The sequence below is a fragment of the Gopherus evgoodei genome, chromosome 2, assembly GCF_007399415.2.
Source record: "Gopherus evgoodei ecotype Sinaloan lineage chromosome 2, rGopEvg1_v1.p, whole genome shotgun sequence".
Lineage (NCBI taxonomy): Eukaryota > Metazoa > Chordata > Testudines > Testudinidae > Gopherus > Gopherus evgoodei.
Window position 1 is genome coordinate 221,676,836 of NC_044323.1, and position 23,624 is coordinate 221,700,459.

The 23,624-nt window shown below is 43.5% G+C and overlaps 1 protein-coding gene across 1 annotated transcript in view; it reads left to right on the plus strand.

The window, feature by feature from the left end:
* SPIDR (scaffold protein involved in DNA repair) overlaps positions 1–23,624 on the plus strand; it is a 330,382-nt gene that overhangs the window by 90,954 nt on the left and 215,804 nt on the right. The window contains exons 6-7 of the mRNA XM_030553056.1: positions 15,314–15,570; positions 17,721–17,821. Coding sequence (XP_030408916.1) covers positions 15,314–15,570; positions 17,721–17,821 — 358 coding nt within the window. The remainder of the gene's footprint in view (positions 1–15,313; positions 15,571–17,720; positions 17,822–23,624) is intronic.

Genomic DNA, 23,624 nt, shown 5'->3' on the forward strand with positions numbered 1-23,624 from the left:
ATTTTCAAACTAACAATTTAACCAGAATTTGTAAGTTATACATAGGTCCCCCAAATCATCACAGCTTGCTCACAAAAAAGTTAAAAACCTTAAAACTAATGACATAATAAAATAATGATTGTTGCCATGTGTGCGTGGTGACAGTAAAGTGCTCTTTCTTGAGATTTAACTTACAAATAAGTTTTGTGCCTTTCATTTTAAAACATACTGATTTCAAATACGCATAACCAAAATAACCTAATACATAAAACTGTATTTGGGGAAAAACAGATGACGTAGTAATATCATGTGGTGATGATGATGATACTTTTTCCATTCCTGTAGTATCTCCGAAGTATGTTAAACAGCTGCTGCTAACGTTAGACATTTTTAAATCTGCAAGTCTGGATAATTTGCATCCAAGAGTTTTAGAAAAGCTGGCTGAGGACCAGGCTGGACCATTAATGTTGATATTCAATAAGTCTCGGAACACCAGAAAACTGAAGGAAATAAATTTTGTGCCAATATATAAAAAGTGTAAATGGGATGACCAGGGTAGTTATAATTCGTTCAGTCTGCCATCGATCCTGAGTAACATAACTGAGTGGCTGATGCTGTTATTTATTTTCCATAGACCCATGTTGATTAACATTCATTATATTACCCTCCTTTAATTCTTTATTAACAGAGTGGCTGATGCTGCTCTCAGTTAATAAAGAATTAAAGGAGGGTAATGTAATGAAAGTTAATCAACTTGGGTCTGTAGAAAATAAATCCTGTCAACCTAACTTGATATCTTTATTTTAATGAGATTACAAGATTGATCGAGGTAATAGTATTGCTATAATATACTTAGATTTCTGTAAGACATTTGACTTGGTACCTCATAACATGTTGATTAAAAAACTAGAAAGATATAAAATTAACATAGCACACATTAAATGGATTAAAAACTGACTTAACTCATGGGTCTCAAAATGTAATTGTAAATGGGGAATCATCATTGAACCAGAGTATTTCTGTTGGAGCCCCCCAGAGATTGGTTCTTGGCCCTATGCTATAACATTTTTATCAATGGCCTGGAATAAAGCATAAAATCATCACCGATAACATTTGCAGATGACACGCAAATTCGGGGAATAGTAAATAATGACAAGAACAGATCACTAATATAGAGTGATCTGGATTGCTTGGTAAGCTGGGCACAAGCAATTATGCATTTTAATATGGCTAAATGTTTACATCTAGGAACAAAGAATGTTAGCCATACTTACAGGATGCGGGGACTCCATCGTGGGAAGCAATGATGGTGAAATATTTCTGGGATTGTAGTGGATAATAGCCTGAACATGCGCTCCCAATGTGATGCTGTAACCAAAAGGGCTAATGTGATTCTTGACTACTGAAAAAGGGGAATCTCAAGTAGGTGTAGAGAAGTTATGTTAATTCTCTGTTTGGCACTGCTGCTGGAATACTGTGTCCATTTCTGGTGTCCACAATTCAAGAAGGTGTCCACAGTTCAGAGAAGAGCCATGAGAATAACTACAGAATTAGAAAACATGCCCTATAGCGATAGAGTAAATTAATGGACACGTCAATCTAACAGAGAAAGGTATATAACACAATCTAATGGCTGGAAGTTCAATATAGACAAAATCAGATTGGAAATATGGTTTAAATTTTTAACAGTGAGTGTTATTAACCGCTGGTTGTGGCGGATTCTCTATCAGTAACAATTTTAAGATCAAGATAAAATATTTTTTCTAAAAGATATGCTCTAGGAATTATTTTGGGGAAGTTCTATGGCCTGTGATATACAAGATGTCAGACCAGTTGATCACAATTGTCCTTGAAATCTATGAAAACATAAGAGATCTTTTGCAGTGGCTGGCACTTCTTAAGTCCTCTATAGCTCTTAAATTTTAAGTAAGCATATACAGTTTTCACAAGTCTTATCAGTTCCCTTACTAAACTTGTAGCCATTCTGAATTATTCAGGTTCTTTTTCACTTTCGAGGGCATCATTCTCTCATGTGCTGACAATCATCTCCTTTTGGGGGGAGGGGGAGTTATATTAATAAATATTGACTTCTAGATCAGCAGTTCCCAAATTTCACTGGTTCTTATCTTCTTAGATTGATACTTGAAGAACCACATGCAAATTCATCTTTTTTTGTGCACATTTATTTTAGGCCTTATTAGGCTTTGTTTAATATTTCCATACTCTCTAGTATTATAAATGCTTCCTCCCCCACAACCTAAAATGTTTGATTTATAACATCCATTTTAATCATCTCAGGTTTTCAGACTGCAGCAAAAAGAAATGCAATAAAGCGGCCATTATTATTATTAGTCTTTTGTGTTACTCAAATTACAAGAAACAAATGTCATAAATGAAGCCCCGATTTATTTTGGCATAGACCTGACTTACATTCAGAGGCTTTGCTTTTTAACTTGTATAATTTGAGTTTGAAATTCCTGTTAATTACGTGGATTATTGCTGCATATGAGCCAAAGTTCACTTTACTTCCCTTTTTAAAAAGTGTCAACAGAAAAAATACAAAACATTTTGAGTAACTCTTGCTTAAAAATGAAAAGTGCCATTAACAAGAAGTGTGTGTGTGTGTGGAGGGAGGCGGGGATGTCAGAGTCTTGGATGGGAGTGGGGGCCTTTATCTGGGCATCAGTTAGCTTCCACTCCAGGAGGCCTCTTGCTCCTCAGCGGCTATGCTGTCTCCCAAGCAGGGGCACTGGGTACCTGCAATGCTGGGCAAGCTACACAGGAGCTCCTCTTAGCAGGGAGGAGGCTCAAATTACAGCCAGCTACTCTGTTGCTGAAGAGCCACGTGATTAAGGTTGCCACTCAGTTGGGTTTTACCTAGACAATCTGTTTTTTGGCTTCTGTGTCTGGGTGCTGTTCAGGGTTGCCAGGTGCCTGGTTTTCAATTGGAAAATCTGGTTGAAAAGGGGACCTGGCAACCCTGAATGGCATCCAAACCAAAAGTCCAGTTACTGCGGAACAGGAGGAAGTGCTGGGTCACTAATCCATGCCCGACCTTACCCAGCTGGGACTGCTTCCTACCTGCAGGCAGGCTTCTTGAAATGATCCAGTGAGCAACGGCGGGGAGGGGGAAAGAGAGAGAGAGGAAAGAGCAATGGGGTTGTGGTCTCAGGGAAAGAGGGGGTGGGGCCTTGGGGGAAGAGTCAGGGTGGGGTCTCAGGTATGGTTACCAGCAGTTAGAAAGATGGTAACCCTACGGGTGATTCTGTTCAGACCTGTAGTCAGACTTTTATCCACTGGACCTGACTGGCTTCCTGTCCCACTCCTCTGCCCAACTTCCCTGTGGAGACAGGAGGGAATTCCCCATGCATCCTCCGCCTGCCAGGCCTGCAGGGACCAGGCTACAGCCTCTGCAGGGCAAAGAATACAGAGAAAGCTCCTGCTCGGCTACAGCGGTGTGAGTGGGGGTGGAGGGGCTTTGATCTCTGGGTTCCCTGCAACTGCAGCTTTTGCAGTTGCTCCGAACCAGCCCTGTATGCCTGCATCTTTTCGAACGAAAGGCTCTCTGGTTTTGAGATATAGAACTTTGTAGTTGTCCTCAGTTGCTTCAGCTATGTGGCTCAGAGCAAGCTGAAGGCTAGGCTTAGCAGAAAGCCATCCAGATGTGCACCACATGAGAGTATAACGCCCATCTGCACACAAGACACCACTAAATAAAGTGACTATGCTGCCATGATCAGTGAGTCTTTCACAATTATGGCTGAAAGCAGTCAGGAGTGTACATTTTGCTTCTTGGGCATTTTCTGGTGCGCTGTAATTCATGTGGCAACTTTTCATGTGAAAAAGAAAGAGTTATTAAAGAGTTTTTGCTACATTGCTTCTAACAATCTCACAAAGTACCACTGGTACACACATTACGTTTGGGACCCTCTAGATGCTTTAGTGATGGACACATTAGAACAGGGGTAGGTAACCTATGGCACGCGTGCCGCCTTGGGCACGCTAGCTGATTTTCAGTGGCACACTCACTACTCGGGTGCTGGCTATAGGTCTGGGGGGCTCTGCATTTGAATTTAATTTTAGATGAAGCTTCTTAAACATTTTAAAAACCTTATTTACTTTACATACAACAATAGTTTAGTTTTATCGATATAGCTATAGTTAGAAATTAGAGTGAATAAGTGAAGACTCGGCACACCACTTCTGAAAGGTTGCCAACCCCTGCATTAGAAGTACCTGAATTGAGATGATCGCTTATCCCCATATCTTATTTCTTATTCCTCTGTGGTTTTGGGTGGGTTAATGCAGCCCTTGTTAAACATTATCCTCAACTTGTTGAAAAGATTATCAAAGAAAACATTACATCTAGCAACCTGAAATTCCTCACATATTTACAGAAATGTTATGTCAGCACATTCCAGAGAAACTAGCAGGCATGGTATTTCAGTATCTTCTCATTAGTGGCTTATATAGTTATAAAAATCTGAATTATAAAATTTGAAATTGATAAACTTGTTTAATTAATTTTTTTTTTTTACAATAGCACATATACTGGATTTTTATTGAACTCAGTCTCCTGCCTTCCACGTTGCCACTGTCCTTAGATGCTTGGAGACTGGCCAAGCAGAACTACTCATTCTGCTAACAGGGTGTGTTTTACAAGCAGATGAGCAACGTTGACAGCATATTTTTTGTCTATGTAATGCACGCAATTCTGCTTAATGTAATGCATTTCCCCAAAAACTTCCCAGGGACAGCACACCTGGCCCAGTTTCTAGTGACTGACTTTCCCTCCTGTTCCCACCTCTCTACAGATTAACACATACGCTGTGATATTATATCAATAAACTTAGTACATTTCTCCCAAAAAAAAAGAGTTTTAGTAGAGTGCATTTAATGTAAATTTCCTTTTGCTCACTTTCATGGGTATAGTTAGGAGATGCCGATTGATTTAACTGGGAAAACAAATGAATACTTTCCCCATTCTGTTGCTAGTGTCCTCAGTATGCATGTATTGTCGTGATCATCATGATTAACAATCACTAAAAATGACATGATGCTTCAGAGGTGTAGAAAAGACACATTCGCTACCATGAAGACTTTATAGTCTAAAATAGACAATGCCAATAAAAATAAAACCTGGCATGGTATCTTACAAAAGGTAGGCATGGGGGAGATGAGACGGTAGGGAGAAGTAAAAATTTTAGGAAGGGATTTGAAGGAGATGAGTGCGACTGTTCCAGGCATAGGGGACAGAGCCTTATGAGTTGTGAAGCAAGAAGTGGGGCAAAGGGGAAGGGCAGTCAAGCAAGATGTTTGAGAGGAATGCAGTGAGAATGGGAGAAAATGAGTCCACTATAATGTTCCTTTAGTGCTGTAACCTAAATTCCGCAGCACTGCAGGAGCTGTTAATGTGGAACATTAACCCTGTGTTTGTGTGTGCACCTGGATTTATTCCCATAAAATGGTACTGAGAGCAGAGATGTAAATGGAAGCAAGATTGAGTCCATCAATAAGCTTTGCTCCAGTTTACTCTTGAAAAATGCAAACCATCAGAAATAGTACCTCTTCCCTCTCATCTTGAGCTGATAAGTGAACATTGTTTCTGAAGCCTCCGACAAAAATTTCATACCGATTGTGAACAAATCTGTCTACATGGCCAGCTCAGATGAAAGGGCCTAAGGAATGAAATGATTAGATAATCCAGTTTAATTCAAAGTACAGGTTGGTCATAATTGCGCTTTGGCACATGTGAACTACCTGAAGTTGCTGGAGGAGGAGGAAATGGACTAGTTTGTTGGAGTTTCGGCTGCTGGCACAGAGTCATGTCTAATCTGAAGTAGAATACCTGCTCAGAATTCAGCATTATGGCATAAGTGGCATTTATGCTTATACCAAGCTGTTCTGATCCCTTCTTTAGATAAGAGCTTGAAACATGCTACAGATTTTATTTCTAGTACATAGGATTTATTCCTGAATAAAATTCTCTCATTTCAAAATCAAAATGTTGGCAATTCTGACCTATTTTCTAGACAAGACTGTGGTCTTAAAACCTAGTTCTAATGTAGTTTTTCCCTGTTCAATTAAGGCAACCAAAGTGTTAGAAAGCAGTTTTGCAAGAATTGTTTTATACTGATTTTACTCACTCAGTCTCAAAAAACTGGGGTTTTATAGCCTATATCCACTCAGTTTTCATAAATGAAACTGAATACATAATTACCTAAAGCAAAACAATATCAAACAGGTTTAACGGTTGATGTAATGATAGCTCTCATACAGTTACTGATAGAAAGATAGTAATTACTAGCGACTTTAATGTCAGAAATAGTCCTTATATAAGTGACAGTAAGGATGAAGAGACTTCAATGGTGTTGGCCAAAATTTTCAAATTTAGGTGCCTAAAGATAGACATCTACAGCCAAGTAAGTTCCTGTACAAAAGCAGCCTGATTTTCAGTGGTGCTAACCATCTGCGCCAGTGTTTCTCAAACTGGGGCCGCCACTTGTTTAGGGAAAGCCTCTGGTGGACTGGGCTGGTTTGTTTAGCTGGCCTGTCCACAGGTCCGGCCGATCATGGCTCCCACTGGCTGCTGTTCGCTGCTGCAGGCCAATAGGGGCTGCTGGAAGCGGCGGCCAGTAAGTCCCTCGCCCCAAGCACGTGCTTGGTTTGCTGGTGCCTAGAGCCAATCCTGTACATAGGCTAGTTATGTACACAAGTTGATCCAAATCATTTTAATAATTTTTTGAAAAATAAATAGACGTTCATAATCTTCATGCATCTGACTAAGTGGGTATTCACTCACGAAAGCTCATGCTCCAAAACATCTGTTAGTCTATAAGGTGCCACAGGATTCTTTGCTGCTTTTGCAGATCCATACTAACACGGCTACGCCTCTGATACATAATCTTCATGGTCTCTCAACGTGACATAAGTGGAAGAAATTGAAGATATTCTTGTGTGATGATGAATCAGAGATTAGACAAGGCAATAAAACCATATCTGGAGATTCAGCATTGAGACTTAAACATTTATCAGGTTAATGGAAAACACAGGTTCTGTACACCTGTGCTACAAGCTGGTGGAGAGGACAGAGGTGCTGTTTGAGGTAGAAAAATCACAAAATCTCTGATTTTAAGGCCTACCTACATTACAAAGACAATGGTGTAAAGAGGCTCAGTTACAACATGGCTGTTCCAAATACCTAGATTGCAAGTGAGTCTCCTTCATACAGTCATATTTATAATATGGGCAGGGCCTCGAAGTAACCCTAAAACTTCACCTTTGTAAATTGTCACTTAGCCAGTTGTTTCCTTCTTTTAACCTGGACTCCTCTCTCCAATAGACAGCACTTTGTCTTACTATGCTTGTTGGTTTGATCTGTTTGTGCATTCAAAACTTAATTTTAATATTATAGCTGGCAAGTGCCTTTGGAAATAAAAATGAAATGAAAGGGGGGCACTTTTTTGTGTGTAAGAGTATACCTGGACTGAGCAAGTATATTCTACTATTTCTGTTAGGAGGATCCATGCTTAGACCAACCTGTTCTGAGACAGGCAGGCTGAAACAGCTTGCAGACATCTTCAGAACTGTAACCTGCTAAACCTGTTTGCCTCAAAAGATGCTGTTTCTGCTCAGAGTTGAAGATTAGAGGACGCCTATAGCTTCTATTTCTTTCTCCCTGCCACTGGCTCCTCATTCCTTTTTACCTGGCTAAAGCTTCACTAACCTGGAACCCTCCCACTAGGTCAGTGGAAAAATCTATTTTGTTACAAGTTAAATTGTTCTCTTGAGGTTTTCCAAAACCGCAGGAGAAAAATGCATTTTTGGAGGAGCAAAACCATGTTTCAGCCTCTTCTTTCATTTATGTTTTCTAAAACAAGTGGTGCTGCGTGCAACATCATGTTGGCAAATGAGTATCATGTGTATTGGAAGGAGGTAGGATTGTGTGCGTGATGACATGTGCATTTTTTAATTTGAGAAGTCAGTGCCAGCCGTGCTTTTTCTGAGCCAAGGCAGTATCATCTGAATAAGAAATCAGAGCTACTCTGTAACAATGCAGATAATTTGTTTTTCATTGCTGTTACTCTTTTTTGAGGCAATGGGTGTTAGTTGCTTGTAATAGAAGCCACAAAATTTCCTCGTTCAGGTTGCACTCTTTCCTATTACTCTTGAACAATATTCTGGGCAAGATCTCATTTGTCCCTCCTCTTGGTTATTGGGGTTACTGTTTCCTCTAATAGTTACTGTCACCACAGTTATTGTCCACCTGAAGGAGAACAGTTTCCTGAAACAAATGACACTATGTAAAATTGCTTGACAGGAGATACTTCTAGAACAAACATCAAAGGTTGTGCAGAAATCGAAACGAGTATACCATTTTGGTGTCTTGAGTATTGTGCTTTGATCTTCAGTCATTTTGGGGAGCATCCTATTTTTTTTTCTTTTCATTTTAGTATTCATGTGGATAGCTTGTAAATAGGTGAGAGGTTACAGTAGGATTCCACAGAAGCTGGGAATGGGCAACAGGGGACGGATTACTTGATGAGTACCTGTTCTGTTCATTCCCTCTAACGCACCTGGCATTGGCTACTGTTGGAAGACTGGATACTGGGCTAGATGGATCTTTGGTCTGACCCAGTATGGCCGTTCTTATGTTCTTAAGGCATGTTGTCTGTGAACATCTGCATACTTAGACCAAATCCCTTCCAATTCCTTCACCCTATGGAAATTTTTTAAAAAAATGTCCAGTAGGCTTTCAGTGACAATACATGTTAGTGCTAATGCTTTGAATTTGATCGCATGTATACTTGAGGTAACCTGCAGCTAATAAAGTAACTAATGCAAACACAGCTTCTGGTATTGTGATCTTGACAGAACTTTCAACCTTAGCAGTGTCAGAACTGGTCAATATTTCAACGAGGGACCTCCAAAGAAAAGCCAATGTGTTCCAGGAAGTGGTGCTGTTAATTTAGAAGCTGATCCTTTTCCTTCAGAGACAGTAATGAACCCATGCCCTGGCATCATGAGAGGAGCTGTGCAGCTGGAATTAACATCTTTCTGATGAGTCATTAAAAATGAAGTGCTAAGTACTTGTTAAAGATCTCTTAGCACTGTTTAGAAGAGATGGGGTATTTGGCTCTGGTTAAATTCTAATTTGAGAAACTACCACTTGTCGTATATCATTTCTTCTGCAGATTCAAGTGCATGTAGCATTCTCTCTCACTATTTGTCCTAAATGATTATGTAATGATTTCTGTGCACGGTTAAACTGCTACTGCATTCCACCCCAGAGGACGGTTGCATTTCATTGTGTCGATGTAAAGTGGCTATGTTGTGGCTTTTGTTGAGGTTGGGAGTGGTGGTTGGTTTAGACTGGGTCAATGTACTCAGGAGAGGCAACTGTTACCAGTTCTTTAAAAGGGTGCTGTTGCACTCTCTGTGGTGTCAGCCTCAGAGTAATAATGCATACAGAAAGGGATGTGGGGCATTGAGCAGGCCCAGGTCACTTCCCATTTTGCCTACTCAACACCCCCTTTAATGATATGGAGCATGTCTGACTGTGCTAGTGCATGTGCACAGAGGAATTGCAAGGAAGCTTCCTGCACTTTCTCCTTCCTTTGTGCACCCAAACAATCAACCACAATTTGATCTGTACTTTGTAAAGTAATTTGGTGTCCTTTGGGATGAAAGGCATTGCATAAATATAAGCTGCTATTATTATCAACACATTACATTATTGCTCCAGATAGGAAGTTTCAATTAATCTCCTCTATCAGTTTGGGCTTGCAGCTCCAAAAAATTAAGAACTAATGATTTCTCTATCTTATTACTCCTTTTTGTCATCATAGTTAACTCCGCCCACGCATTACTATTTATCTCACAGACTCTGCTCTCTCTGTGGTTATGCTGTCAGAAGAAAGGTGGTGGCTTTTGTGTGTGCAGTACCGTAGGAGACTATACCCAAGAATTTAGGCTTTTAAGCAAAGGTGTATAGCTGAATTTAACCCTTAAGACTGAAAAGAAATACTTACCTTGACTGAATTATCTCCCTGGGTCTTAGTAAAAGATCCTGGGTTGAAGTCAACATTGTGTTTCAATGAACATTTTTCAAAATGGGGGAGGGGGGAGATTTAAAGAGGAAAATATGTATAGCTTTAAACTCTTTATTCTTCTTCGAGTGGTTGCTCATGTCAATTCCATTCTAGGTGTGTGTGTGTGTGTGTGTGTGTGTGTGTGTGTGTGTGTGTGTGTGTGCCATCGTGCACAGTTGGAGACTTTTGCCTTAGTGGTATCCGTAGGTTGGCTATGGTGACTTCTGGAGTGCTGCACTCATGTCAGTATATCACGCGCTACCGGCCCTATGCCTTCTCAGTTCTTCCTTACCACCCATGGTGGTTAGTCAGAGCGCCTCTTTTCCTTGCCTCGCAAGTGGTCAGCAGTTTCTTTCCCTTTTGACTTAGTGGTCCAGCTGTAAATAGTTTTGTTTATTGTAGATAAGATAATAAGTAGCTGTTAAGTACTTTTAGTTAGTTAGTTAGGGTCCTGGTGGGGACTTTGCCCCAGACAAGGCATGCCCTGGTCATTGGGTTTTAAGCCCTAGGCTGACTGTAATCAGCCTGTGGACCAATCAGGAAACAAGACTTTTTCAAATCTGGGTGGAGGGAAGTTTTGGGTGTGAGTCCTTTTGTTCTTGGTCTGTTCTTTTCTCGGCTCTGAGAGTGATCTTTCTATCTCCTGGCTTTCTAATCTTCAGTTTCCAAGTTGTAAGTACAAGGATAGTAAGACAATAGGTGTATATTGTTTTTCTTTTGTATTTACATGTGTGTAGTTGCTGGAATGTATTCTTTTTGGATAAGGCTGTTTGTTCATTTTTTTTTTAAGCAATTGACCCTGTATTTTGTCACCCTATACAGAGACCATTTCATGTCCTTTTTCTTTCTTTTTATATAAAGCTTTCTTTTTAAGACCTGTTGGAGTTTTTCTTTAGTGGGGACTCCAGGGAATTGAGTCTGCAGCTCAGGGAATTGGTGGGAGGAAGAAGTCAGGGAGAAAATCTTTGTGTTAGATTTACTAAGCCTGACTTTGCATACCCTCTGGGTGAGGGGGAAGAGAGATTAGATCTCTTGGTACTTGTGTTTCCAGGACTGGAAGCAGGGAATCTCCTAGGGTCGTCCAGGGAGGGGAGCCTGGGAGGAAGTAACAAGGAAGGGGGTTATTTCCCTTTGTTGTAAGACTCAAGGCATCTGAGTCTGGGGGTACCCCAGGGAAGGTTTTGGGGGACCACAGTGAGCTAGGCACTGTATAATTCCTAGCTGGTGGCAGGGTTGGAAGGGACCTCAGGAGATCATCTAGTCCAACCCCCTGCTCAAAGCAGGACCAATCCCCAGACAGATTTTTGCCCCAGATCCCTAATGGTCCCCTCAAGGATTGAATTCTCAACCCTGGGTTTAGCAGGCCAATGCTCAAATCACTGAGCTATCCCTCCCCCCGAGGGAACCTCCTACCCCCCTATGTGATCTGCCACTGACTCCGGGGAGCGGTAGGGGACCCAGACTGATGGAGTCAACACCTTCCCAGCTTCTGGCGCCCAGAAAGCAAAGGACTCTCCCACCGCAGCCAGCATGCATGCGGCACTGGACCTGGCAAAGGCTTCCTACAAGGGCAGGCCAGCCATGAAAACCTCCCAGAAGGGAAGTGAACACTGCTGATCTCCGAAGCCAAAGCAGAGCTTTTTCTCCTCACACTTCTGGTCTCCGCATCAGCCCAGGTCACCAGTTTGCCACAACAGATTGCCGGCACCATGCTCCCAGTATCTGTCTTTGTGTCAAGACTTGCCCAGAGAGAAGTGCTGGTCATGATATGGTCGGCACTGGTCATCCTCATGCCGATCCTCTGCATGCCGACGATCGCTGTCACCTAGACCATGGGGACTCTCCCCAACATAGTGCTGCTCCCCCTACTCCTGGTCTGCCTACTCGAGGCACCTGTCACCAATGTCGATGGTTAGCCGCAAGATTCAGGTTTCGACGGCCCTGCCATGTCACCGGATGAGGATTCCTCTGGTACGTAGATGGAGTTCAGCCCTTCTCTGAGACAGCACCATCGTGACTGGGCTCCTGAGGCTGTGTCCAGCTCAGCAATACCGTCCTGGTAGCGTGGCCAGCACAATGGCCTTACTGGAATGCCTGGGGTGTGCTGGTTATGGTAATGCCCCTGTCTCACCAATTGTTGGTCACTGCACTGGACAATCACCAAATGGCACTGGGCTGGTGTGCAAAGTGGAGGGACTGGTGCCTACTCTAAGGCCCCCTCTCCACTTGGGGAATGATGCCCCAGGTCTTTCCCCAGTGGTTCAGTTATACTCATCCTCTCCAGATGAGGCTGTGGTGGAGCCCATTCACGCTAGCCCACCAGACAACTTTAAGGAGCACTAAGCCCTGTCCGAAGTGTGGACATTAACTTAGGCCTAGAGGTGGAAGAGATGGTGGAACAATCAGACAGTTCGTTTAATGTGCTCTCTACATCCACCCCTTCACGCACTCCCAGTGCACGAAGGGGTCCTAAAGATTACCAAAGCCCTCTGGTAAGCCCTGTCCTCAAGCCTGCTCACTTCCAAGAGGGCTGAGAAAAAGTGTTTCGTCCCTGCCAAGGTGTTTGAATATTTATATACACACACACACCCCGCCCCCAGTGTCCCAGTGTCATTAGTTGTTTGTTTCAGCGGCCAACGAGAGAGACAAGCAAGGGCATTCTAGTTCCACTCCCTAAGAATAAGGAGGCCAAGAGACTAAAACTTTTCTGGCTTTTAGTGACAATACATGTTAGTACTCTCCTTGTTTACTCTCCAAAAACAAAACAAAAACAAACACATACAAGATAGGACTTCTTGGGAAATTAATAGTTTTAATATGTATATAGTAATAAATTCAAACAAAAATATTGCCTTGATTCATTGGAATACACTTAAGCGTATGTTTAACTCCCATTAAATTCAATGGGTCTTAAGCACATCCTTAGAGTTAAGAACATGTTTAATTGCTTTCCTCATTTGGAATCTATGTGCACAAACTACTTCATGTTTGGAGCACTTTTTTGTTTTCGATGTGATGGATATTTTAGTCATTTATCTCAGTAAACTCAAATGTCTCCAAAAGCAAAAGAATATATCCAAGGGTTATCTAAAAATGAAGAACTGGCATACTAATTTATTACTGTGTGAAACCTTTTTATTTCTGGTTGCATTTCTAGGAGCAAAGGGTTGTCCTTAAAAAACCCACACACCCCAAAAACCCACTGTTTGTATTTTAACAATGTTGTAGGGGAAGGGGGGCTAAATACATTTTTTGCCATTCTTTTCCTCTCTGAGTAATTTTTAAAAGTCCTTCCAACTCCTTTTTGAAAGCATATGGGTGTTCTTTGAACACTTACCACACATCTCATAATTTACACTAATCTTGTGTTAGAGAAAAATTTAGAGAACTTTTTAAAAAATACACAGTTAAACACAATGTTTTGTTGCAAATAATTAGGTTAATTATTGACAGATGACACTGCTACCTTCTTGAGAGGAGGCATTAACCTCAGTTGTTATGATGGCACCAGTGATTTAAAGTCTTCATTAGAGATTTTGTCTGCCTTGCTGGCTCCATGGGGGAAAAGATTCTGTGATCAAGGGCACTGTTAACTGATGAAAATTTGACCTTGAGCAAGTCACTTACACGCTCTCTGTTTTTCAGTTCCCCTTCTGTAAAGTGAGGCTACTACTTTCAAAGAGCCAAACAGGCTGATAATTGCAAAGATAATTCTGAGTAATGTATCTTGTATACACTGAGGAGTTCTTTTATCAAACTGTCCCAGTGTTGCAATAGTACTATTATGGCTCCACTGGCACTAGCCCCCAGCAATTTTACTATGGTGTCATGTAACCCATCTTAGAGCATTGATAGAGGCAGCAGATTTGTATAGTTTTTGGTGGTGCCCAGAACCTGTCCAAGTCCTGCCCCGCCCCCACATCTGCCTAAGGCTTAGTGAGGGAGTTTGGGTGTGGGAGGGGTGCAGGCTCGGGAATGGAGTTTGGGTGCTGGGTGCAGGGTCTGGGCTGGGGCAGGGGGTTGGGATGCAGGAGAGGTTCAGGGTCTAGGAGGGAGTTTGGGTGCTGGGTGCAGAGTCTGGGCTGGGACGGGCTGGGGTACACGAGGGGGTTTGGGGTGCAGGCTCTGGGGAAGAGTTTGGGTGTGGGAGGGGTGTGGGCTCTGGGAGGGAGTTTGGGTGCTGGGTATGGGATCTGGGCTGGGACGGTGTGCATTAAGGAGTGCAGGAGGGGGTTTGGGATGCTGGGTGCGGGCTCTGGAAGGGGGCTTTGGTGCTGGGTGTGGTCTCTGGGCTGGGACACAGGGTGGGGGTGTGGGGCATGTGGCTGGGCTGGGGATGAGGCATTTGGGGAGCAGCAGGCAGGTTGGGACAGGGGACCAGAGAGGATGACTCCCCCCAGCCCTCTCCCTGCTGGCAGCAGCAAGCTCCGGCGGGGGAGGGGAAGTGGGGCCCCTCCCCGGCATGACACTAACCTAAGCCCCCGCCCCCAGCTGCTGCTCAGGAGCTCCAGCCAGGATAAGCCCCTGGAGTCAACTTGGAGTTGCCTGCCGAGGGACGGGGGGCTGCCATGTGCCTCCTCCCCCACCCTCCCTCCGCAGGTGCAGCAGCCGCCTCAGCCTGCCCCAGCACCACTCCCTTGTAGCCCACCATGGCAGCGGCCGGCGAGGGAGCACAGCGCGGAGCTGCAGGGGGCAGCTGCCCAGGGCAGGCAGGGCCGGGAGAGGCCATGGAGACGGCAGGCGGGGCCGGGGGAGAGACCTGACCCCAAGCACTGGTGGAGCAGGGCCCCCTGGGCCCTGAATTTGCTGAAGCCCCAGCACCACGGGCCTATACAACTTGACACCCCTGAGCAGTGATGGGAGAATTTGAGGAAAACCTCAATGTAGACAAGGCCCATGAGTCAGCTTTAGTAGAAGGTTACAGGCCTTAATGTTCCATAACATCTTCTGCCATGAGATTTTGTATAGCAGTTTATAAAAACATTACTTAAAGGAATCCAGTCTATTCTCTGAGCTGGAAATGAGGAGTCCCAAGGGACACCTTTAAGTCCCTTTAGAACAAAGCTGACTTAACTCAGTATTTCAGTATAGTCGGATAGTCAGTAAAGAGATCTTTAGATTGTTGGAGTCAACTATTTTCCCTAATTTGACAAACCTACATCCAAAAAATAAATCAGGCATACTCTTCTGTCAGTGTATGTTCAGACTTGATGCTCTGTTTGTTCTTCTTTTTATATGTCCAGACAGTTTCTACAGAAATTTCTGAATATTCATCTGAGAGTGAAAACCTGGAAGAAGGCCAGGGGGACACAGAGTCTTCTAATTTTGGATTTAGCAAAAAGCTACAATCAAGTTCTGAAGCAGATCTGGCACAGGCAACAGGCAGATCTGCAAGTGACTGGCTAAAATCAGCACAGGCCCTTCTGCAGACACCTAAGAAACAATTAGATAAGACCTCAAGGACTCCAGAAGATTCTGCAAAGAAAAGGAAATTGCTGAGGTAGATTACAATTTTTTTTCAAGGAAAAACTTCAATTGAAAAAATCAGAATTAACCAACATTTATCAAAACCAGTAGAATCTGTTATAAGATGAATTTTCTTTTTAAAGTTAAAATTTTTAAGAAGTCATCTTCACTTAGGCATTAAAAAACTTACGTCTATATACACAGAGAACTGGACTAGTCTTCCTACATTGTAGGTTTGACTTGCAGATTAAGTTAACAAAAGAACAGGTTCTGAGATATGATAGATGTAAAGCTTAGTGTTTAGCCACTGTGGAGCTGTAATAATCTGTCCAGAGTTTGGTAAAGGGGAATTTGCTGATGGAAGAAAGTGGAGAAGTCTACGAGGAGGTGAATTGCTGTCACTTTGGTTGCCTGTCTCTCTTTCTGGAATCTTCAGAGAGATTTTGTCATTTAAAGAATTACTAGATAACTGGGGACTAACGTTGTGCACTCCTTATTTGGCCGCCCAGCTTTATTCCAGAATAGCCCTGCATAAATGATTTTTTCAGATGATCTTATTCTCAGATGGATAAATATGAAAATGCTTAAGTTAGAGGTGAAGAAAAATGCCCAAATAGTTTCACAATAGTCCAAAGGCAGCTTCATACACACTAGTCCAGGGGCTCTCAAACTTTTTTTACTGGTGACGTGTAAGTGGGCACAGACTCACCCGGCAGCTCCTTCTGCTGGTCATCCATGGGAATTAGCTCACCAGCCCTCTGAAGTGCCCTCTGCAGGCCGGTGTCCTGCTGTTGCTTGGCCCCCGTGTCCGTCCTGGACCCCAGTGCCCCTTAATCTCAGGGTTCTGTCCCCCAGGCAGTACCCCCACACGTTCAGGTTCTGGGTCTCCCCACCCACTAACCCAACCTCACCTCAGTCTGGGCTACTGCCAGTCACCATCTAGCCCCACTCCCTGGGGCAGACTGCAGTATAAGCCACTCATCACAGGCAATGGGATTTGGACCTGCTGCCTTCCTCTACCACCCAGTACCCTTTTAGGCCTTAAACCAGGCCTTGCAGCCTGGAGAGTTGCCAGCCAGGAGCTTCTCTGGCCTTTCCCCCGTTCTGCCTCACTCCCAGTACCTTTTCTGCTAGGCAACCAGGCCCTGCTTCCTCTCAGAACAGAGAGAGCCTTCTGAACTCCTGGCTGCCCTGACCTTTATAGGGCCAGCTGGGTCTGTTTGGGGCATGTCCTCCAGCTGAGGCTGCCTCCCAATCAGCCCAGTTTTTCTCTCAACCCTCTCTCAGGGCTTTAAGGGCAGGAGCGGGTATCTACCCCACTACACGATCCCTTTCACATAACAAGTCTCTGAGTGCAACACCCCCTTCCCCCTTATAAATTAAAAACACTTTAACACCATTATAAATGCTGGAGGCAAAGCGGGGTTTGAGGTGGAGATTGATAGCTCGTGGCCCCCCATGTAATAACCTCATGACCCTCTGATGCGTCCCAACCCCCAGTTTGAGAACCCCTGCACTAGTCTATATGTTCTTAAACTAGAAAACTGACCCCTTTGGGAAATTACCTTAAGTGTGTATGTTTCAGATGCCACTGTTCCTTTGACCTTGAGAATGTTGAATTAATTTCTGTGTGGACAGTTTTCAGGCCACTGAAATGCACACTTGATCCAGCTTGTGAAATGAATCCTGGGGTAAAGTGTGGGTAAAAGAATATTTTTGCAATCATTTGTTGCCAACGGGCAAGCAATTTTGAAAAAGTGACTGTAAAGTGAACCCCAGGTGGAAGTTATGGATAAGGTGACATTCTTGGTGGGGCATTGCTCTTGACAGATGTGGACCTTTTCAAAATTGTCCTATATTTGTATCTGTTTTCTAATTTAAAAAAAAAAAGTGGAAGTGCAGAGGGAGAATGGAAATACTTCCTTAAACTCATATTGGTGGTGGACTGAGGGACTTGAAATTTTGAATATGATGAACATTTCTGTGTCTTGTTTATTGTACTAAACTCACATTTTATTGGGATTGTAGCCCAATCTGAATTGTCTGAGCAACTCTGTAGAGTGTAATTTTACAGTATGTCTCTGAGGGTCACAGAATAAATATTTCATCTGTCCTATGACTTGTTACTTGGCAAAACTGAATACTAATTCTTGGCTTAATTGAGCATTTCTTTATTCTCTGCAGGGGAGGGCTAGCAGAGAGGTTAAATCGGCTGCAAAACAGAGAGCGATCTGCCATTAGCTTTTGGCAACATCAATGTGTTTCAGAGTATAAAACCTCTTCAGGTAAGAACCATGTGTGTAGGCATGTTATAGGAAAGTATATATTTGTTACTTTTACATCTGTTCATTAGAAAAATACTTTGTGTTGCCATGCATATAGTAATATGGTGCAAGTTTATATAGCAGTGGCTCTGAGTTGCAGCATGTGCACCATTGATATTCTGCAGAACGGCATCTCTTATCTAGCACACTCGGTATTCATAATGTCACTGAAGTACTTGAGTTCAAAAGGTGAAAATTTTCTGTGTATCTAGGGGCTTAAATGTTAGGAAATGCCAGAATTAAGATTGCATAGGAAATTTTAATTTACCCTCTTGCATGTGTGCAGTTTTATGATACAGTCTCCAATTACATGATCACATGCCTCTCTGAATCTTCAAAGAATGTAGCTGCCAAACTCTGAAGACTCTACTGTTATTGTTCAGAAGCTCATAAATTGGCTGAATTTGAGTGAATTTTCACAAGGACAACAAAGGGCACATCTCTTATACCAGAGCAACCCCACTTCAAAATTTCAGGTCTGTCTTGCAAAGGGTCGAAGTGCTAGAGCTTCTCAGCAACATGGCTGTGATTTATTTTTTTATTTGATTTTTTTTATTTTGACATGGGCTGGACAACATATATTTCCCTAATCTAATCTGGTTCTCAAAAATAGCTGACTTGTTTTAGCTGAAATTAAAAAATTCAACCTAAGTCAGATGCCCAGTATGGAAAATTTCAGCCTGAATGGTTAAAATTTTGCTTTGACAGTTGGGCAACCTTAATATAACTGCCTGTAATATAAGAGTGTAATATTTTTCTTGTGCTGCTAACCGTAATACTTTTAGCTTTCATCTTACTGGAATTCAAGCTAAGAATCTCTTGCTGATCTCAGTGTAATGTTGGTAAACAAAGTGCCAGCTCTGGCCAAGGCTGTAGACAGTAGCTAAGAACTGACAACTCGTAGCTGGAAACAAAACCAGTTCACCTGTATGTTAGTTTTGTTCAAAATAGGTATTAGTCTTATAAGAATGTATTTAGTGTTTAGATTCTATGAAATGCTTGTAAATTGCCTCATACATTAATCTCACTTGTAATGTCTGTGTTCTGTGCGATAAAGTTTGTTTTACGATCGTAAAAATGCCTGCTCTGAAATTGTGAACTCAGACAGGAAGAGTCACTCCCGCTACCCATCCAAGAAGACTATCAAATATTAAGAAGGCCATGGTAGGACACAAGCTTTGTTGATTGCCCCATCCACCCATGGAGAAGTATGTGCAGAAGGCCTTGTGCATCCATTCCCTTGAATGCTGGAAGAGGGAAATAAAAATTACTAACATGAAGATTTTTCTTCTCTTTGCTGTTTGGAATCTCACGAGGGCAGGAGCTAAGAAACAAAAAGCAGAGATCACTAGGGTTGTCCTGGGTTAAGCCCTAAAAAGATGTTCGGTGTTGACAGATTACTACATCTGTCACCTTTTGAATCACAGACTTAAACTCATTGCATATATATGCTTGCCTGCTTTAGCCTGTAAATAACTCTTTCTTCTTTTTCTTAGTTAATAAACCTTTAGTTAATTTATTAGAAATTTGGCTGTAGGCATTGTACCTTAAATCTCATCCCAAAGACAGATTGATCTGGGGTAAGTGGCTGGTCTCTTGGGACTGGGAGCAACCTGAATATTTTGTGATTTTTGGTGTAAGTGATCATTTATCACTAAATCTAGCTTGCCTGTGGCAAGATAGACTGGAGACCCCAAGGGACTGTCTGTGACTCCATGGTAAGACTGGTACAGTGAGATAGGAATTCACATTTATTACTGGGTTGGTGTAATCTAATTATGGAACATACCACCAGTTTGGGGTGTCTACCCTGCTTTTGACAGTCTGCCCTGAAGTTGGTACTCTTGGCTATGAGCTGCTCCGGGCAGCATGATACTCAGCCTTCTGAGTTTTCTTTGCTCTGATAATATTTCTAAAATTCAGGATTGTTTCTGACTCTCATGCAGCTCTTGTCTCTGCTTCTGTTGCTAAAGGCAGACACAAAAGAGACAGATAGCACAGTGATCAGTGTGAGGAGAAGCAGCTTAGTTGTTAAAGATCTGTTAAGTCATTTTGGATGCTCTATATTGTATGTTCACATAGACCAGAAATTCAGTGATAAGGAAGGAGGGAGGAATTCCCGATGAGATTAATCCATGTGATTTTAGGAGAAATGTTTCCAGAAGACTGACCCCCTCATGGCACTTTATGTTGCAAAAACTGAAGCTTTCATTTTGCTATTATCTTGCATGTTGTGTCAACCTCCATGTCATCCAATGAAATCTTTCTTTTTGGCTTTATTCTTTAAAAATTCCTTTGTTTTGCTGACCTCCTTTCTGTTGCAGAGCTTAATTATATGTAACCAGTGTGGTTTGGCTGCCTCTCTGTAGCAGAGCTGAGTTTCTGCTTCAGAAAACAGCGCCCCCTTGAAGCATATGGTTCGTTGTCTTTCAGACAGTAAATTGAGACTCCATAGCAGCTTGGAATGTCTGAGAGTTTCCTGGGCTCTGCCTCAACAGAGCCTACACCTTATTCTGTAGAGAGAAGTATCTCCATTTTAGCACCTGTGGAATGGTGCATCATGTACTCCATAGTTGCCCCTTCTTGAGGTAGAGGCTATATTACATCGGATTGCTGTATATAGCTGTTGGACTTTTGGAAGATTTTTCAAGTGTAGGAGAAGGGAGTTGTGATGCTCTGTACCTCGGGGGGACACCTTGCACCCCCATGTTCATCCTTATAATATGTTTGTGTGGTATCCAATGCAAAGTTTGTCATGGGGTGTCTTTGGAAGGCTCATGCTGTACTGAGCATTGTTGTTTTAGTAATGTTATAGGTTGCATTTTCATATATATAGATTATGAGGCAGAAAATGTGTCCCCATGGCTGAAAAAAAGCCTGAGCAAAACTCTCCAGGAGCAGAGGGGCAGTTCACACCTCATCAGGAAATGTATGGGACAAACCCAGCCCAGCCTCACAGGAACAAAGGACACTGGCCTAGGCAGCAACAAAGGATCTGTTGGACTCTTGAGTGAGTCACCCACCCTTCCCATGGTCAGTTTGGGACTACGATGAGGTAATGCCCACGTGACTCTGAAGGTGGGAGGGCAAAACCAAGAGGGAAGAAAGAACTTGATTAAAAGGGAGACACGTTTGCCATGCTCTCTCTCTTCCACCTCCATCTACAGACACCACCACCATGCGACTGAAGGGCCAATCAAAGGGGAGAGCCTGGCTGAAGGGCAACCAGCCAGCCTGTGGTGAGAAGCATCTAAGTTTGTAAGGGCACTGAAAATGTTAAGATCAGCTTAGAATGCATTTTGCTTTTATTTCATTTAACCAAATCTGACTTGTTCTGCTTTGACTTATAATCACTTAAAATCTATACTTCACACCCCTCATCCCGGTCCCACTCCAGAGCCCTAAGTCCTGCACACCTCAACCCACTGCCTCACCCCGGAACCCCCCCTCGCACCCTGAACTCCTCATTTCTGGGCCCACTCCAGAGCCTACACCCCCAACCGGAGCCCTCACCCCTCTCGCACCCCAACCCTCTGAGCCAACCTGGTGAAAATGAATGAGAGTGGGGAGAGTGAGTGACCGGGGGGAGGGGAATGGAGTGAATAGGAGCGGGGCCTTGGAGGAGGGGCGGGGTAGGGGGCTGGACAAGGGTGTTAAGTGTTTGCGAGTAGAAAGTTGGCAACCCTATGGCAGAGGGGGAGCGCATACCTAGTGAACCCCTGGGTGCCCTACTATGGGAATGCAAATGTCAATTGTGAACAATTTTAAAGAGAGGTTGTTGTGTACATAACTTCATTGGGTTATTCTTGGCTCAATTTCAGTCAGAGAGAGAGAACAAGGCTAAGATAACCCACTTACCCTGTTAGTAAAAGGTGTAATGAGAGAGAAGAGACAGAGGCCTGGTCTACACTACGCGTTTATACCGAATTTAGCAGCGTTAATCCGATTTAACCCTGCACCCGTCCACACAACGAAGCCCTTTATATCGATATAAAGGGCTCTTAAAACCAATTTCTGTACTCCTCCCTGACCAGGGGAGTAGCACTGAAATCGGTATTGCCATGTCGGATTAGGGTTAGTGTGGCTGCAATTCGACGGTATTGGCCTCCAGGCAGTATCCCACAGTGCACCATTGTGACCGCTCTGGAAAGCCGTCTGAACTTGGATGCGCTGGCCAGGTAGACAGGAAAAGCCCCGTGAACTTTTGAATTTCATTTCCTGTTTGGCCAGCATGGAGAGCTCACCAGCACAAGTGACCACGCAGAGCTCATCAGCACAAGTAACAATGCAGTCTCCAGAGAATCAAAAAAGAGCTCCAGCATGGACTGCACAGGAGGTACTGGATCTGATCGCTATATGGGGAGAGGATTCCATGCTAACAGAACTCCGTTCCAAAAGACGAAATGAAAAAACATTTGAAAAAATTTCCAAGGCCATGATGCAGAGAGGCCACACCAGGGACTCAGTACAGTGCTGTGTGAAAGTTAAGGAGCTCAGACAAGTCTACCAGAAAACCAAAGAAGCAAACGGAAGGTCGGGGGAAGGGCCGAAAACATGCCGCTTCTACATTGAGCTGCATGCAATTCTGGGGGAGTCCGCCACCACTACCCCTCCCCTGTCCGTGGATTTCGAGGTGGGGGTAATCTTAGCCGTGGCTGAGGATTCTGCAGATGGGGATGATGAGGAGGAGGAAGAAGAGGACGAGCTTGCAGAGAGCACATAGCACTCCGTTCTCCCCAACAGCCAGGAGCTTTTTCTCACCCTGACGGAATTACCCTCCCAGCCCTCCCAAGCCACTATCCCAGACAAGGAAGCCATGGAAGGGACCTCTGGTGAGTGTACCTTTGTAAATATAAAACATGGTTTAAAAGCAAGCATTTTTTTAATGATTAATTTGCCCTGAGGACTTGGGATGCATTCGCGGCCAGTACAGTTACTGGAAAAGTCTGTTAACATATCTGGGGATGGAGTGGAAATCCTCCAGGGACATCTCCATGAAGCTCTCCTGGAGGTACTCCAAAAGCGTTTGCAGAAGGTTTCTGGGCAGGGAAGCCTTATTCCGTCCTCCATGGTAGGACACTTGACCACGCCATGCATGTAGCAAGTAATCTGGTATCATTGCATGACAAAGCCTAGCTGCGTATGGTCCCGGTGATTGCTGGCATTCAAGCAACATCCTTTATCTCGCTGTGTTGTCCTCAGGAGAGTGATATCATTCATGGTAACCTGGTTGAAATTCAGGAATTTAATTAAGGGGACAGAGATGTCCATTCCGACTGGGCTGTTTGCCTGTGGCTTAAAAGAAATTCTTCCTTGCATTTAGCCAAGCAGGGGGAAGGGGGGCGTGATTGGCGCTGAGCTTTTTTGCTTTTGGTTAGCAGGGATCTTCCCTGCTACCAGCCACGCGGTGGAGGGGGAAAGGAGTGTTTAGCAGTGATCTTCCATGATACCAACTGCGCGGTGGGGGGTGGGTAAAGCGATCATCCCAGAGAATTGGATTGGGGGGGTGGTTTCTGCTGCTGCACATTAACAGGAAAGAAGCAGCACTCAACGGGCTTTGCTTGCTATTTGGGAAAGGAGGGTGCTGGGTATATGAAGGCTGCAGAAGACGAAAGACAATGGCTTACCATGGCTGCATGCAAGCTGAATTCTGCTGCCCGGACCTGTGTCTGTGAGATCTCTAAGACCAGAGCCACAGGCACTCAATATTAAGATGCAAAATGCGACCTTGTAGTGAAATCACATGTGCTATGTAAGGTGAATA